Source organism: Jaculus jaculus, chromosome 14 (genome assembly GCF_020740685.1).
Source record: "Jaculus jaculus isolate mJacJac1 chromosome 14, mJacJac1.mat.Y.cur, whole genome shotgun sequence".
Lineage (NCBI taxonomy): Eukaryota > Metazoa > Chordata > Mammalia > Rodentia > Dipodidae > Jaculus > Jaculus jaculus.
The window spans coordinates 59452024-59469568 of NC_059115.1; the positions used below are offsets into that span (position 1 = coordinate 59452024).

At 43.7% G+C, this 17545-nt stretch overlaps 1 protein-coding gene and 1 pseudogene across 2 annotated transcripts in view; one reads left to right on the forward strand and one right to left on the reverse strand.

The window, feature by feature from the left end:
• The first annotated feature begins 2854 nt into the window (after positions 1-2854).
• Dtwd2 (DTW domain containing 2) overlaps positions 2855-17545 on the forward strand; it is a 70005-nt gene continuing 55314 nt past the window's right edge. For both annotated transcript variants that reach the window (XM_004651554.2, XM_045133863.1), the window contains exon 1: positions 2855-3086. In XM_004651554.2, coding sequence (XP_004651611.1) covers positions 2890-3086 — 197 coding nt within the window. In that variant the 5' untranslated portion in view covers positions 2855-2889. The remainder of the gene's footprint in view (positions 3087-17545) is intronic.
• Positions 14714-14806, reverse strand: LOC123454927 (annotated as a pseudogene).

A 17545-nucleotide genomic window follows, 5' to 3' on the forward strand; every position in this document is an offset into this window, starting at 1 on the left:
AATACTAACAGTAGTTGAATTGGGAACCATACCAATCTCCTTATGTTTGCAGTGACTACAGGCCTTGGTGTGCCCATTCTGTCTCTGTGTCTCTAATAAATAAATAAACAAATAAATCTTTTAAAATAATGGGGGATGAGGGAGATGGCTGAGTAGTTAAAGTTTGCAAAGCTTGCAGGTCCAAGTTCAATTTCTCGGTATTCCTATAAATTATGATGGAAAAAATGGTGCAAGCATCTGGTGCGCATGTGCGCGTGCACACACACATGTGCAAATAAATTAAAATATCAACCCCCCCCCCTGCAAAAACAGCTGGGTGTGGTGGCACATGCCTTTAGTCCCAGCACTTGGGAGGCAGAGCTAGGAGGATTTCCATGAGTTCCAGGCCACCCTGAAATTAATTATAGAGTGAATTCTTGATCAGTCTGGGCTAGAGTGAGACCCTACCTTAACCTCCTCTGTCCCCCAAAGAAAGAAGTGGATTTGGGTAGTGAATTTCTGCCATGACAAAAGTACCCAGCAAATTGGATAGTGGCACATAAAAAGAAGACACAAGAGAGGCATGGTAGCATACAGCTCTCTCCCAGCACTTGGCCAGCCTGGGCTAAACAAGAAGACCCTGCTCAAAAACAAGCAAGCGGGCTGGAGAGATGGCTTAGCGGTTAAGTGCTTGCCTGTGAAGCCTAAGGACCCCGGTTCGAGGCTTGATTCCCCAGGACCCACGTTAGCCAGATGCACAAGGGGGTGCATGAGTCTGGAGTTCATCTGCAGTGACTGGAGGCCCTGGTGTGCCCATTTTCTCTCCCTGTCTCTTCCTCCCTCCCTGAAATCAATAAATAGGATATTTTAAAATGTTTTTAACAAATGGAGAAAAACCTGTTATCTTATTTTCTCATGACCCAAACCTTGTTACTTTATGCACATTATAGCAGTTCACAGCTTCTGTGCTCATCTAGATCCCCCAAGGACTGACAGAGTTTGTGTCCTTAGGTCACACCCAAGCTGTGGAGGGTTCTTTCTAATCACCGTAAGCACTGAGAACCCCCTGCATGGAGAAAAGTCTGTAGACTTGAAGTCAGGGAGCTCAGCGTTGTTCCTGCTTGGCGGTCCATCTACCTTTCTGAGCCTGTCCTCAGCGTTGTAACAGGAGGGATCGTGCAGATCTGATTTTCAGTTCAAGTTGCAAGACAGAAGTTCCTGTATAAGTGCTCGTGGCTATAGGTTCTGAGGTTTCTCCAATGATTCCAACGGAAGCTAAGCTGGGAGATGATGATGCTAGACTGGGAAGGTACTGTGTTAGACTGGAAAAGTACGGGGTTAGGCTGGGAAAAGTACTGTGCAAGGCTGGGAAAGTACTGTATTCAACTGGTAAAATGCAGTGCCAGACTAGAAAAGTTCTGTGTACTGTGCTACACTGTATTCCAGTGTTCATTCTGGTGTAAAATCAGCTGTTTGGAGTAATACAGTTAATTTTTAAATTTTTGTTTCATTCAATAGTTAAATTAAGAAGTCATAGTTTGGCAGTTAAGGTGCTTGACAGCAAAGCCAAAGGACCCAAGTTTGATTCCCCAGTACCTAGGTCAGGCCAGATGCACAAGGTGGTACATGGGTCTGAGGGTCATTTGCAGTGACTAGAGGCCTTCCCGCGTCCTTCTCTCTCTCTCCGTCAAAAAAAAAAAAAAAAATTAAAGAAACACAATATTGTTCTATTACTGTTCATGGCTAAATCTATTAATCACATTGGAGGACCAAGATAATCTTGACTGTAAAACAACTCACGCGACTGACAAAAACCTAGTTGAATTTTTGTTTAAATGTTGAATATTGGTGCAAGTAACATGAAGCTTTATTAACTGAAGTCTGCACCCATTTTTGACAAGCGACGTTTCTATCTACGTTCTGGCTGTTAAAAAGCTCAGGTATCAGGCTGTATTGCTGTTTTCCAGCAGCTGCGAAAACTTGGGTAACACAGTGTTTCTTTTCTCAACCATAGAACGTATTTGTAGGCCTGATCCAGCTCTGCTGTTGCCTCTTGGTTCCATTGACCCCAGACTATGAAAAGCATCATTTAACAATGATTTGTTGTCAAAAGTGAAATGGTTCTTTTTAATTTTTATTTATTTGACAGAGAGAAGGGGAGGGGGTGGAGAGGGAGAGATGGGCTCTCTAGGGCCTCCAGGCACTGCAAAGGAACTCCAGATGCATGTGCCACCTTGTGCAGCTGGCTTACGTGGGTCCTGGGGATTAGAACTCGGGTCCTTAGGCTTTTCAGGCAAGCGTCTTAACCACTAAGCATTCCCGCCAGCCCTTGAAATGGTACTTTTGATACCGGGAAGAAATACCAACGTACAACACGGGGACAGCAACACCTGCCCTTACAGAGCAAGGAATTCACCAACGAAAGCGGGCAGCCCTGAGCCAGTTTTCAGCGGTTGCAACCCTCCTTGGCTGGCCTTGACCAAGGGCCCCAGAGGCTGCAGGGGCCCGGGCCGCGCGTGTGCACGCTTCTGGAGGATGCTGCAAACCCTCCGATCTCTGGAATTCCCTTTAGCTTTAAGGGAGGTTAATAAGGAAAAAAAACCCAAAAAAATAAAAGTCACATTCAGGTTTGGCACCAGGGGCGCAGGAAGAGACTGTCTCCTTTACCTGCGCCAGCTCCCCTACCTCCGCCGAGGTTTCCGTCTAGGAGATGAGACGCCCGGGAGGGCGCTGACCAATGGGCTCGCTCCTGCCCGCAGAGGGGCGGGACCTCGAGCCCGGATTCGTCGGCCCGCCCCCCGTACGTGGCGTGCGTACGTGGCGCCGTGCGGCGCGGGCCGGTTTCCCCGGCATGTGGCGCCCCCCGGCGGCAGCGCTTCCTCAAATGCGACGGCCCGATGAGCACCGGCCATGGAGCCGCAGGAAGAGGCGCCGACGCTCCGGGATGCCGTCGCTCGGTCGCCGGGGGCCTCGATGCCTCCGCGGCTCGATGAAGAAGAGCGGCCGGAGGGCGGCGCGTCGCTAGAAGCCGACGGCGCGGGAGCGGACGGGCTGTGGGAGCTGCCCGTGGAGCACGCAGAGCGCAGGCCCGAATGCAGCCGCTGCAGGTGACCGCGGGGGACGGGGCGGGGCCTGGGGCACGCGCGGCCGTCGGAGGCTGCGGCGCCCCCTGCCGGGGAGGAGGACTCGGGCCTGCTGCGCCGCGCCCAGGGGAGGGAGGGAGGGAGGCTGGTGCACCTTGCAGTCACTCTGAGAAGCCTGGCACGCCTCTTGAGCAAAGAAACCCCTTACCCGGGCTCATGGATATTTTAGCCTGACTTTCTGCAAGGCTTTGAGAATATCACGGGATGAAAAGACACTGATTCCGTTTCCAGTAAACTTAAAGAGGTACTTACAAGGCGTAACGACATTAGTACTTTTACAGTGCTTTAAGCGGCTTGATCATTGCACAGTAAAAATACATAAATTTGATCAGAGCAGAGGGACACATAAGCTGCTTGCATTGAAAGTTCTGACTTTATTTACGAATATTGAGTGCCTGCTTTGTGCAGGGACTATTCTAGGTATAGAAATTCGGAGATGATGGCCGAGGAAGTGGTTTGGTAGGTTAAGGCGCTTGCCTGTGAAACCTAAGGACCCAGATTCAACTCTCCAGAACCCAAGTAAGTCACATGCATGTGGTGGCACAGGCGTCTAGAGTTCGTTTGCAGTGGCAAGAGGCCCTGGTGCACCCATTCTCTCTCTCTCTCTCTCTGTCATAAACAAATAAATAAAAAAAGAAAAAAAAAGCAGAGATGAATAAAACATACTGTCCTTACTCTGTCTATCTTGGGCACTTAGAGTTTATTAGATGGGTGACCACGAACACCGGATGTTGAGAAAATACTTGGCTGTTTAATTACTTTTTGGTGTTACTTCAGTGTGGTGGTGTGGTTCAGGACTGCGAGGTTTGCCTCCCCTGTTAATGGAATCTCATACAACATGGCTGTACCAGTCTTTACCACTCCCCTGGACCAGGCGCAGCTGTCGTGATTATCGAAGGTCTTCCACAATCCCTTATCTTTCTTGTCCTTATCAATTTGTGCTAGACAGCTTTCTCTTGCTTTGACAAAGTGAGATCCTCACAGGGGGGAAAGGTTTGTTTCAGCTCAGGGTTTCAGAGTTCCCACTCCCTGCTTGCTTGGTCCTGTGGGGTTGGGTCTGCAGTGCTCTGGCAGGTACTGAGGTAGAGGAGGCTTGTTCACTTCTGGGCAGAAAGGAGCAACGTTCTCAAATTCCTGCTCAGAGGCATGCCACTAGTGACCTAATTTCCTAATACCAGGCCTCACCTCTTCCATCGCGTTTTGAGCTCAGGATCAGGTCTTTGACGCATTGGGCATTTGGGGCATGCTTCAGGTCTGAATGGTAGTGTGACCCTACTTCTTCACTTTAAAATCAACCTCCAGTGGGGTGAAATCCAGTTGATCCTTTTCACATTTTACTAGGATCAGTTGGCAACATTCTGCACTCACTCCTGAAACTTGGTATCATTTCTGTACTCTGCAAGCCTGCTTTCTTCAGTGTCTCTTTGATTTATGTGACTTGGCTGTTCCAGTCTTCTTTGCCTGTCCTACCCAAAGTGTAAATGTTGCACTTCTTCAGGTCTTCATTCTGGGGTCTCTTCTAACCCTACATGAGTCCCAGCAGTGATCCGTGAACTCCAGTTCATGACAGCTTATCATCGGTACCCCAGTTTCTGTAGCCTGAACCTTGTTCCTGAGCACCAGACTTGTTGATGCACTGTCTACTATTTATTGAGTGCTGTGCTAATCACTGCCAGTGAATTTACAGTGAAGTAAATTTCCATGTGAGTGTTCATTCTGTTCCCAGATCCAGCAGACAAATGAACACATATAATTATGTTCTGGGAGAGTAATAGTGGAAGGAATGGGATGCTGTGTCAGGCAAGGCCTCAGGGGACAACATTTATATTGAGCCTTGGAGCTGAGAATGGTCAATTCAAGAGAAAAGCATCCCAGAAGACAGAAAGTGGTTGAATGCCTTTGCCAGTTAAATACTGGGAATATTTTCTCTTGTACATTTTGACCTTTTTTTTTTTTCTAGGGGTTGAATTGTAATAACTCAGATAATGGATTTTGAATCACAAGTATATTTTATTTTCCTCATGGACTGAGTATGGATGGCTTCCAGTTTACCATTACTTGGCTTACCACTTTTCAACTTTACTGTAGTGTGAAAGTGACCAGCATTTGGAAGAAATGGTACTTCACGAGTGCACATTTGGTCTCTTCACGGGTTAGCAGTATGTGAAATAGTGCTGTCCTGAGATGCGGGGCAGTAGCAGCGGGCCGCAGCTCCCTGTCAGCTCTCTCAGTGCCACTGATACTCTTCAGTGCACTTTGTTGTTAAGTTGCAAGTTTAGGTAAGTTCCATTTATGCAGTGCATTCAAATTTACAATATTTTCAGTCCATTATGAGTTTATGAAGATCTAACCACATTGTAAGTAGAGGAATATTGCTGGAGGTTAAGGAGGATGGATAATTTGTGACTAGAAGGAAATGGGTACTTGAATGAACAAAGGGGTATATAAATACTTGGGGGGCTGGAGAGATGGCTTAGTGGTTAAGGCATTTGCCTGTAAAGCCAAAGGATCCCGGTTTGACTCTCCAGGGGCCATGTAAGCCAGATGCACAAGGGGCCGCATGCATCTGGAATTTGTTTGCAGTGGCTGGAGGCCCTGGTGTACCCATTCTCTCTCTCTCTCTCTGTCTCTCTCTTTCTCTCTGCCTCTTTCAAATAAATAAATACATCTAAATTAATTTTTTTAAAAAATTTTATATTAACAACTTCCATGATTATAAAAAAAATCCTATTCCTTCCCTCCCCCCACTTTCCCCTTTGAAACTTTACTCTCCATCATATCCCCTCCCCATCTCAGTCAGTCTCTCTTTTATTTTGATGCCATGATCTTTTCCTCCTATTATGATAGTCTTGTGTAAGTAGTGTCAGGTCCTGTGAGGTCATGGATATCCAGGCCATTTTGTGTCTGGAGGGAGCACGTTGTAAGGAGTCCTACCCTTTCTTTGGCTTTTATATTCTTTCTGCCACCTCTTCCACAATGGACCCTGAGCCTTGGAAGGTGTGATAGAGATATTGCAGTGCTGAGCACTCCTGTCACTTCTTTCCAGCATCATGATGCCTTCTGAGTCATTGCAAGGTCACTGCCATCTGAAAAGAGAAGATTCTCTACCAAAAGTGAGAGTGGCATTAATATATGGGTATGAACATTAAGAGAAGTGCTTACTGTGCAGTATGATAAGCATAGTATATACATTTAGCCAGACAGCAGCAGACATTACACCCCTAGGGCTCATGACTACCCCTGTTTTAAGTTTTTGGTATCAGGGATGTATTCCCTTGCATGGTAAATTAAAATTTTTTAAAACAAGTTATTAAAAAAGGTTAAGGCATAGCATTTAAACATGTCTGGAGAGGGATGGGGGATAGAGCTCAGTTGGTGGGGTGCCTGCCTAGCATACATGAGGCCCTAGGTTTGATCCCCAGCAATCCGTGAAACCTGGCATGGTGGCACATGGCTGTCACCCCAGCACTTGGAAGGTGAAAGCAGGAGGGTCAGAAGCTCAAGTTCATCCTCACCTACACAACCAATGCTTTCTTGGCTACACCAGTCCCTGTTTCAGCCACTCTGCCCCCACCAAAAATAAAAAAAAAAAGTAATAGGGCTGGAGAGATGGCGTAGTGGTTAAGCGCTTGCCTGTGAAGCCTAAGGACACCGGTTCAAGGCTCGGTTCCCCAGGACCCACGTTAGCCAGATGCACAAGGGGGCGCACGTGTCTGGAGTTTGTTTGCAGAGGCTGGAAGCCCTGGCGCACCCATTCTCTCTCTCTCTTTCTATCTGTCTTTCTCTCTGTGTCTGTTGCTCTCAAATAAATAAATAAAATTAAAAAAAAAAAGTAATAGAATGCTGATAGAAAAGGGTTTCAAATATAAATCAAAGACTACATTTCTTTCTAGATTTATCAGATAGTATTTAGTGAAGCTACTCACAAATGCTGTATAAAGTTTAAAAATTAAGTTATTACTTTCCCTGTCATTATAACATATAGTTTTTGACACCCTACCCAAGGGGATGAGTATTTATTTTTGTTCATAGCTCAAGGGTTTAGTCCATCTTGGTGGTGAGAGTGTGGTGGAACAGCATCTTCTGTCATGGTGGGCCAGGAAACAGAGAAAGGGAAAGCTGGCACTTAGCTGGCCTTGTCCGTTATTCCGCTTTTGCTCCGTTTGGGCTCCTGACTCACAGAGTGGTGCTGCCCACACTTAGGGTAGGTCTCTCCCTTCACTTAATTGTCTCTGGAACTCTGGAATACCCTTATAGACAGGCATGTTCCTGAAATGTGCCTCACCAGTCTTTCAGTTGTGGTAGTTTGAATGGATGGCCCCCGATATATTCAGGATTTTATTAAAGTTTGTAATTTAGGGTGCTGGAGGGATGGCTTAGCGGTAAAGGCATTTGTCTGCAAAGCCAAAAGTACCCAGGTTCTATTCCCCAGGACCTATGTAAGCCAGATACACAAGGTGGCACATGTGTTTGGAGTTCGTTTGCAGTGGCTGGAGGCCCTGGTGTGCCCATTTTCCCTGTCGGTCTGTCTGACTCTCTCAAATAAATAAATAAAAAAAACTTAACAACAACAAAAAAAAGAAATTTAAAAAGCATTTGCCAAAAATAAAAGAAAAACATTAAAGTTTGTAATTTAGAGTTGTAGCCTCGGCTGGAGAGATGGCTTAGTGGTTAAAGCACTTGCCTGTAAAGTCAAAGGACCCAGGTTTGATTCCCCAGGACCCACATAAACCAGATGTACAAGGGGGCGCACACATCTGGAGTTCATTTGCAGTGGCTGGAAGCCCTGGTGCACCCATTCTCTTTCTCTGTCTACCTGCCTATTTATTTATTTTTTTGTTGTTTATTTTTATTTATTTATTTGAGAGTGACAAAGAGAAAGAGGGAGGGATGGAGGGAGGGAGGGAGGGAGGGAGGGAGAGAGAGAGAGGGAGAGAGGGAGAGAGAAAGAAAGAAAGAAAGAGAGATTGGGTGCACCAGGGACCCCAGCCACTGCAAATGACTTCCAGATGTGTACGCCCCCTTGTGCATCTGGCTAATGTGGGTCCTGGGGAATTGAGCCTCGAACTGGGGTCCTTAGGCTTCATGGCAAGCGCTTAACCGTTAAGCCATCTCTCCAGCCCACCTGCCTATTTCTATATCCTCTCTCTCTTCCTCAAATAAATAAGTTAAAAAAAAAAAATCTGTAGTCTCCTGGCTGGAGGAGACGTTACTGTGGGTGGATCTTAGGGTCCAGCCCTAAGGCATATCTGAATTCCAACCCAAGATATGCAAAGTGCCTGCACTTTGCCTGGAGTACAAGGAGTGTGCTTGCTCATGGTGTTGGTGGTGGCTTCTCTCTCTGCATGAACCTGTGAAAAGGGGCCAGCTTCTCCTGCCATTATGGAACTTCCCCTGGATCTGTGAGCTTCAATAAACATCCCTTGCTCCATAACTGTGTCTGGTCTGAAAGTTCATCTCAGGGACCTGAGACTGTCTGCTACACCAGTGGATAACAAAGACAATGATAGTCACATATCCTGTGTTCGCGCATGTGTGCGCGCACACACACATGCACACACTCACAAATGAATGCTTGGATTATAGTTGTTTTCTGTTACATTTGGCTAATACTGCAGATTATAATTCATTTCAACATTTCTGTGGTTTGCTTACTTTTAGTGAAATTCCTTCCTTTCAAAATCTCTTTTCTTCCTTGGCATGACAAGTAACTGTATTGTTCTAAATAGAGAGAACTCAGTTGTAGGAAAATGGACAGTATTTAGGTATTATCAATAATATATAAACTAATTGGGCTGGAAAGATGGCTTAGCAGTTAAGGTGCTTGCCTGCAAAGCCAAAGGATAGGTTCAGTTCCCCAGGACTCACGTAAGCCCAGATGCACAAGGGGGCGCACACATTTGGAGTTTATTTGCAGTGGCTGGAGGCCTTGGCGTGCCCATTCTCTCTCTCTCTCTCTGCCTACTTCTGTATCTCTTTCTCAAATAAATAAATAAAAGTAATACATAAAATTATATAAACTAATTAATGCCTCTTTATATTTTACGTTATTAGGATGAGTTTTACTAGTCTTGGGTGAATGTGTTTACATTTGTGTTTGCAATAATTTTGAAAATGCATTATTTTTATTTATTTATTTGGTTTTTCAAGGTACGGTTTCACTCTAGTCCAGCCTGACCTGAAATTTACTATGTAGTCTCAGGGTGACCTTGAATTCACGGTGATCCTCCTACCTCTGCCTTCCCAGTGCTGGGATTAAAGACTTAGACGTCTGCCACCATGCCCAGCTGAAAATGCATTCTTAATTTGATTAATGTGTCACAATTATTTAGCCACTAACTTGAATAGTATTTGTTTCTCTAAACACATTGCTATAATTGTCACCACCTAGAGAGTTATACAAATTGGGTTTGTTCTGGAAGTGCAAACTCAGCTTAACTTCCCAGCAGAATCTTACTAATTAGAAAGATAATACATCTTAAATATAAATGGAATACTCTTTAAAAGATCCCAGACAGTCAAGGCACAGAATTGTAAACTTACTTTTTTTTTTTTTTTTAAATTTCAGTTTTTTGTGGTAGGGTCTCACACTAGCTCAGGCTGACCTGGACTTCACTCTGTAGTCCCAGGGTGGTCTCAAACTCATAGTGATCCTTCTACCTCTGCCTCCCAAGTGCTGGGATTAAAGGTGTATGCCACCACGCCTGGCACTTATTATTTTTTTTTTAGAGATAGGGTCTCACTCTGGCCCAGGCTGACCTGGAATTCACTCTGTAGTCTCAGGGTGGCCTCGAACTCATGGCGATCCTCCTACCTCTGCCTCCTGAGTGCTGGGATTAAAGGCATGTGCCACCATGCCTGGCTTTGGGCTTTTTTTTTTTTTTTGATGCGTGTGTATCATATTTCCAAAACCTGATTATTTACTCCTTAGTCCCCTTACTGACCCCATTCCTAAAGATAGTGAATTAATATTTTAAAATGTAAAGGCAAAATCTTGGTGGATCTGTACTGAATATGTGCCGTTAGCATTACTGGAGATGAAATGGAAGGCTGAGTGTCATGGGAGCTGGCATTTGCTGAATTTCTTGGTAAAATCCAGTTCAGCAAATAGTTTTGGAGAACCTAGTTGTACATATATTAAGAGAAAGAAATGGAGAGAAGGAGGGAGAGAGAGAAAGAGAGAGAGAGAGGGAGAATGGGCATGCCAGGGCTTCCAGCCACTGCAAACGAACTCCAGATGTGTGCCCCCCCTTGTACATCTGGCTTATGTTGACAATAGTAACCATCACATATGTTGCTGTTTTCTTGTTGGATCATACATGTTCATGCTTAACTTCTTTTTAAGATGGGTACAGATAGGGTGGTATTGGAACACATGAGAAGTTGCACCTAACCCAAGTTTTGTTGGGGTGGGCACAGGAACAAGGTAGAGTAAATCTTAGAAACTAAGACCAAAAGATTAGTAAACACACACACACACATTTTTTTAAATTTTTATTAGCATTTTCCATGATTATAAAAAAAATCCCATGGTAATTCTCTCCCTCCCCCCCAGTACACTTTCCCCTTTGAAATTCCATTCTCCATCATATTTTTTTGTTGTTTTTTGTTTTTGAGGTAGGGTCTCACTCTAGCTGGGGCTGACCAGGAATTTACTATGTAGTCTCAGGGTGGCCTCGAACTCACTGCAATCCTCCTACCTCTGCCTCCCGAGTGCTGGGATTAAAGGCATGTGCCACCACGCCCAGCTGTTAGTAAGCATATATATTTTTAAAGATTTAATTTTTATTCATTTATTTATTAGAGATGTGTGTGTATATGTATATATATGTGTATATATGTGTGTGTGTGTGTGTGTGTGTGTATATATATATATATATATATATATATATACACACACACACACACATACATATACATATACATATATATATAGGGGGGGGGAGGGAGGGAGGGAGAGAATGGACACACCAGGGCCTCCAGCCAGGGCAAATGAACTCCAGATGCATGTGCCACCTTGTGTATCTGGCTTACGTTGGACCTGGAGAATCAAACCTGGGTTCATAGGCTTCACTGGCATGTACCTTAACTGCTAAGCCATCTCTGCAGCCTTAGAAAACATATTTAATCTGAGTTCTAATACTTAGGGTTAATAAGGAAAATAGGGGTATTGCAGGAGAAGAAGATGTGTTCCTGAAAGAGGATCCATGTACGGGAGTGAGTACTTAGAACACAGCGTGCTGCAGAGTTTAGAAGGCCGAGCTTTCTGAGAGAGAGGAGGCTGCCGGAATCTGTGGCTGTTGCATTTCGAAAAGAAAGTTAGGTAACTAGAAATGGATGAGCCAGCTAAGATTCATTTCATAGTTGAATGGTGGTGGCAGGTTTGAATTTTACAGGTGACTTTTAGGTATATAACCTATACTCTTTACTTGCCTCATTGCTGACGTGGCCTGGCTCACTCCTCAGGCAACCTGGACAGTGATATGATGGTAAACCTTGACTGGGCAGTGCTAGGACCTTCCTTATTCCAGAAACATACTAGAAACCTCTCTTCCCACTTACTGTCTTCTTTGGATTTGGTTTGAGCTTGAAGATAAGTTACAGGCCATGTTCAGATCAATGCTCACTGTCTTTTATACTCTGCTTAAGGGGACAAATAAGAGAGCATGCACACAAAGTGACTTGGACCTCAAGACAAGTTTTTCTTTAGTACTTTCTTCCCTAGAAAAGCATAAAGCTGTAAGGATTATGAGAAGTCACACTTTTTCACAGATTTATTAACCACCAGTCCATCTGCTAGGGATGAACCAGGCCTACATACTTTAATGACCTGGTAGGGTTGATGATACTGACCACTGTGTTTTATTTACCATTCAGTTTTAAGTGACAAGGGGGAAGAGATAACAGGCAAGTTTCAGTTAGGTCTCTGGCTCCACTCTGCAGAGCTCCCAAGCTCAAGGGCTAAGTGAGGGGAAAAGCAGAGGAAAGAAAGTGGGAAGGGGAAGGAGACTATAGATGGTTAAGAAGAGTGCAGGAATCAAAACTGGCAGCCCACAAATGTTCTTTTGAACCTTGTTTTATCACCTTTTAAGTTGGTTGCTAATAGTTAAAAATCAAGGCTTCTGAGAGAGTGGGAAGGTCTAGCAGCTAAGGCCCTACCTGAACAGCAGTTGGTTGCGCTGAGTGTTGGCTGAGCCCTTAGGTTGGATGATCTGTGCATGTCACTGGCGTGTATGTCATCATAGGCCCTGGTTATTCCCCTTAACTCGTCTGTGGTTAGCTGCCAGGCCCAACACCTACAGGCATTTGTGTCTTGATTGTGGGTCTCATGGACATTGTTGTGGTTGAGAAGGAATGCCAATTAGTCTATACTTTGGTAGGAAAAGTGAAAAATGCTAATTTTTATGGGTCAGTTTCTAATGATTGAAATTTGTGAATTGATACCAGTACTTAGAATTGACAAACTATTTCTTTTAAATTTTATTTACTTATTTGTTTGAAAGAGAGAGAAAGAAAGAGAGAGAAATGGGCGTGCCAGGGCTTCCAGCCACTGCAGATAAACTCTAGATGCATGCACTACCTTGTGCATGCTTACATGGGTACTGGGGGAACTGAACCTGGTTCCTTAGGCTTCACAGGCAAACACCTTAACTGCTAAACCATCTCTCCAGTCCCGACAAACTATTTTTGTAAACTTAAAATCAACTACATTATTGATGATAATTTTTATGGTAAAAACAGTGATTTGGCAAGTGTAAGTTTTTATACATATCAGAAGCATCATATTCCTAAGGGAAAATTATTAATTTGTTTTTTTTTCTGATTGTGTAGAAAGCATGCTTATTTAAAAAAGTAGTTTGTTAAAAGTAAATATGCAAACTTACTGATTTATAATACTACTGTGTAAGCTAATCCTATGTTCAAAGTTGAGCAAAGATGATGTATGTCAATAGGGAATTTTTTTCCTTAATCTTAATTAAGTCTCCAAAGAGGAGTGACCATTTTTAAAAACCACATTACAGCTTTCTAAATGTTTGATTTACTTTCCCCAGGAAAAACAAAAATATTACTTCCCTCAGATAGATTTTCTTCAAAGAACATCAAAGCACATTAATTCCTTAAGTTCATTTGCTCTAAATTAGTAATTCATAATTTCATTACTACTAATGGAATTAAGATAATATGTTTTTAAGTAATCTAGGCTGGAATTTGGTACCATTTAAAAGGAGTTCACAAGTTACGAAGTACTTTTGCATGTACATTTGTATCTACTCCCTGAAGTAACCTTGTGATTTAAATTGCCTCTCTCTTTTACGGACTGTAAGTGGCTGAGAGGAGGCGGAGGTGCTCCAGCCTCCCCATCCCGCTACCGCAGCCCGTAGTAGTGAGTGACGCTCAAGCCAGCAGTGTGACTGCCTTTATCTTGCTTGTCTTTTTTTAAAATAATATTTATTGGGAACTTTAATATATGGACATAGTGTAAATTGGTCCTGTTCCCACTGGCTTATCTTCTTTTGTCCCCTTCCCCCCACACCGATTCCACTGAGGGCCCTCTTTAGTGGGGTTCTCTGTGTTCACTGTGGGGTCATGAGTGCTCCATCTAGTCTCTGTGGTAGGGACAATGCCTTAGAGGACTCTGTCCTCTGCTGTGGCTCTTTCATTCTTCCTGCTCCCACTTCTGCAGTGTTCCCTGAGCCCCGAGAGGGCCTTTTATAAGTCTCCTTTAGTGGGGAGCTCACAGCAGCCTTCAGTTTTCTGCTTTGATATATATATATATTTCTTCAGGTAGGGTTTCATTTTACCCAGCCTGACCTGGAATATTCTATGTAGTCCCAGGTTGGCCTTGAACTCATGGCCATCCTCCTACTTCTGCCTCTCAAGTGCTGGGAATAAAGGCGTGTGCCACCATGCCCGGCTTTTGATGAGTTTTGAGTCTTCTCAGAGTCTACTGCCGTCTCCCTGGAGGAGGTTCTCAAGGTTCCTTCGCCTCAGAGCAATACTCATTTAACCCGCCAATTCCTGTGTAAAGTTTCATGGATCCTAGGGTGATAGCGTTGACTCATCCAGGGCTAGGCTATTGATTTTCTTTTCTTGTCATTTTGCTGGATCTTGGGTCTTACTGGTATTTGCCATCATGTGGGACCTGAGTGACGCAGTTCGCTCTGCTCCCGACAGATCTGGGCTGGGAGCTGGGGAGCAGGCCAGAGCCAGGCCCATCTAGTCCAACCCACTCCCGGCAGGTGCAGGGGAGCAGCCTGCACGTGTGACTGTTTCGGGCATGCCTTTCCTTTTCATTGCATATGATACATATTTATAGGAAGGTATTTCTTTGTCTTTTTCTTTCATTTTTTTAAAATTTAATTTAATTTTTCACAGATTGTACCCGTTTATTCTCTTTTCCTCTGTTCCCGTTTCCCTGCGGCCCTCTGTGGGGTTATGGAATTTACCGTGGGGTCATGAAGGCCTCAGTCAGTCCAGGGGGACAGTGGGGGGACCATGCCTCAGGGTTTTCCCGCCCACTCTGTGTCTCTTTCTGCCTCCTCTTCCTCAATGTTCCCTGAGCCATGACAGGCCTATTGGCAGTCTGATTTGAAAATATGGAACACTTAACGAATTTGCTTGTCATCCTTGTGCAGGGGCCATGAAAATCTTCTCTGTCGTATATGCGCTGGCGAAGTGAACACTGTCTTTTTGTAACTCATAGGTTGTCTTGCATTTCATTTGGCTATAGATAACTGTAGTTATTTTTGAAATGAGCAGGTTTTATTTACTGTGTTTTCAACCTCACAGGAGTTGGGGTTACAGTGTGTGCCACCCATTGCAGAACTTTATAATGGAACATGGAGGTTCCTCATAATCCCTCATGACTGCCATTACCTGCTCACATGTCTCAACAGTCCAGTGACTATTTTTTTACTTTTTCTTTACTTTTTTAAAAACTTTATATATGAGAGTGTTACGAATGCTCAAGCCGTCACTTTTTCCGCTAGATCCACCTTCAGACTCCACAAATCATTGTCTACAAATATTTGGGTTCCCGTGGTATGCTTTCTAGGGCGTCAAGCAGTTAGATGGAGTTGTATCTTTTTCCTTGTTGTTTTCGAGGCAGGCTGTCACTCCAGCCTGGGCTGACCTGAAAATTACACTGTAGCTCCAGGCTGGCTTCAAACTCACGGCAGTCCTCTTACCTCAGCCTAGAAGTTGCTAGAATTAAAGGAGTGTGCCACCAAGTAGGCTGGAGTTGTGTCATAACACGTCATTGGACATATATGGACCTTTGGACTCAATTAAAGTTGTGTATGCCGGAATGAGGGCTGTTACAGCTCTGGCTCTGGATTTTCTTGGAAGAGTTACTTTATCTCAAGCCTCAGAGTATCTTTAAATTAGGACAGTAATACCACCCTTCTTTGATAGTGTTTTTGAAAATTAAGTCAAGATTAAGTATTTAGCATAGTGTCTATAATGTAAAGAATGTATGCGAGGGCTGGAGAAATGGCTTAGTGGTTAAGGCATTTGCCTGTGAAGCTGAAGGACCCAGGTTCAATTCCCCAGGACCCACGTAAGCCAGATGCCCAAAGGTCACATGCATCTGGAGTTCATTTGCAGTGGCTCGAGCTTCTGGCGTACCCATTCTGTCTGTCATTCTGCCTGTCTCTCTTCTCTCTCTCACCCTCTCTCTGCTTGCAAATAAATAAATAAAATTAAAAAAAAGAATGTACGAGAAATGTTAAATTCTCTCTTTGACCTTTTCTTCTTCCTCTCGTTTTTCCTTTTTTTCTTCTTTTTTTTCTTCTTCTGTGAAATATTATTATGATTGATGAGATTAGTATGTTCGTTTATTTACCTAATACTAATCTAGGATTTAGATTTTCCAAATTCAGAGGTCAAGAGCAAGTTAATAATTTTTTGTATGTTAATGCTACAAGTCACCACAAATCAATTGACCTATCATGGAGCGTTTCATTATTCTGTGTCTTTCAGTAGCATTCACTTAGTAGCTGTATATAACTGTCACATGGATAAAACTACTTTAAATAAACTTTTTTTGGGGGGGGGGACAGGGCAATGACATTAAATCCATGGCTTATGCATATTATTATTATATATGTTATAAAATGTCACTAAAATTAAGCCTTAATGTGTTTTTCATATTTTGTGTCAAGAACATTTCTCAATTCCTTTCTTTACTCTTTTGAAAAAATAGACATGTAAATAAAATTGGGTAGTTATTGCTACAAAGCCTACATTTTAAAATACAGGCAGATTTTAGACATGTAAGAATAAAATGAAAGTGCTTCCCAGTGACATGATCCTCTCACTCTGCTGTTCATCGTAGAGGCCTTTGCTTCCCTCTTGTTTGTGTGGGTGGATGTTCCTGCGCTTCTCCTCAGCAAGTGGGAAGAAGCATAGGGTTCTGTTGCCCACACTGGACACAGAGGCTCAGGGGCTAGACATGTAGCTCAGTGGTAGAGCATTTATGCTTTCCTTGCATGTTGAAGGCCTGGGTTTGGTCCTCAGCACTGAGGGGGGAAAAAGTAAATCATGTTGCTATTCTTTTCTTTATTCATGAAGTTAATGTTTATTCGATTTTTAAACATTTTAACATTTATTTTTATTTTTTTAGACAGAGAGAGAGAGGGGGGAGGGAGGGAGGGAGAAAGGGAGGGAGGGAGAATTGACATGCCAGGGCCTCAGCCACCAGTACCTCCAGATGCTTTAGCCAGCTAGTGGGCATGTGCTGCTTTGTGTTTGCTTCACCTTTGCGTGTGTGCTTATGTGGGATCTGAGGAGTCGAACATGGGTTCTTAGGCTTTGCAGGCAAGTGCCTTAACTGCTAAGCCATCTCTTCAGCTGTGTTTATTCAATCTAGTACCCACACTTGGGAGTAAGAAAATAATTAAAAAGTTCTTTCCTTTAGAATTTATAGAGAATTAAATATGAGGACTGGGGAAATGGCTTAGTAGTTGAGGCATTTGCCTGCCAATGCCAAAGGATCCTGGTTTGATTCTCCAGGACCCACCTAAGCCAGATGCACACGTGGCACATGCGTCTGGAGTTTGTAGTGGCTGGAGGCCCTGGCATGCCCATTCTCTCTCCCCCTCTCTCTCTGTGCCTCTTTCTTTCTTTCAAATAAAATATATAAAAAAGTTTATTAAAAAGAATTAAATATGAGAGAAAACAGGTATACATGATACTTAAGACACATTATGGACGTATAGAACAATAGTTTGCAGAGGAAGCACTGATTAATTTAATACTAAGAAAGCTATTTGACTTTTTAAAAATGGGCTGTTGATTGAAACCAAGGCCTTATACCTGGTACGCAAGAACTTCCCCACTGACCTACACTTCCCAGCTTACTTCATTTGTCTGTCTGTCTTGACCATCTGTTGCAGTCCAGTTCACATTGCTGGTAGAAATCA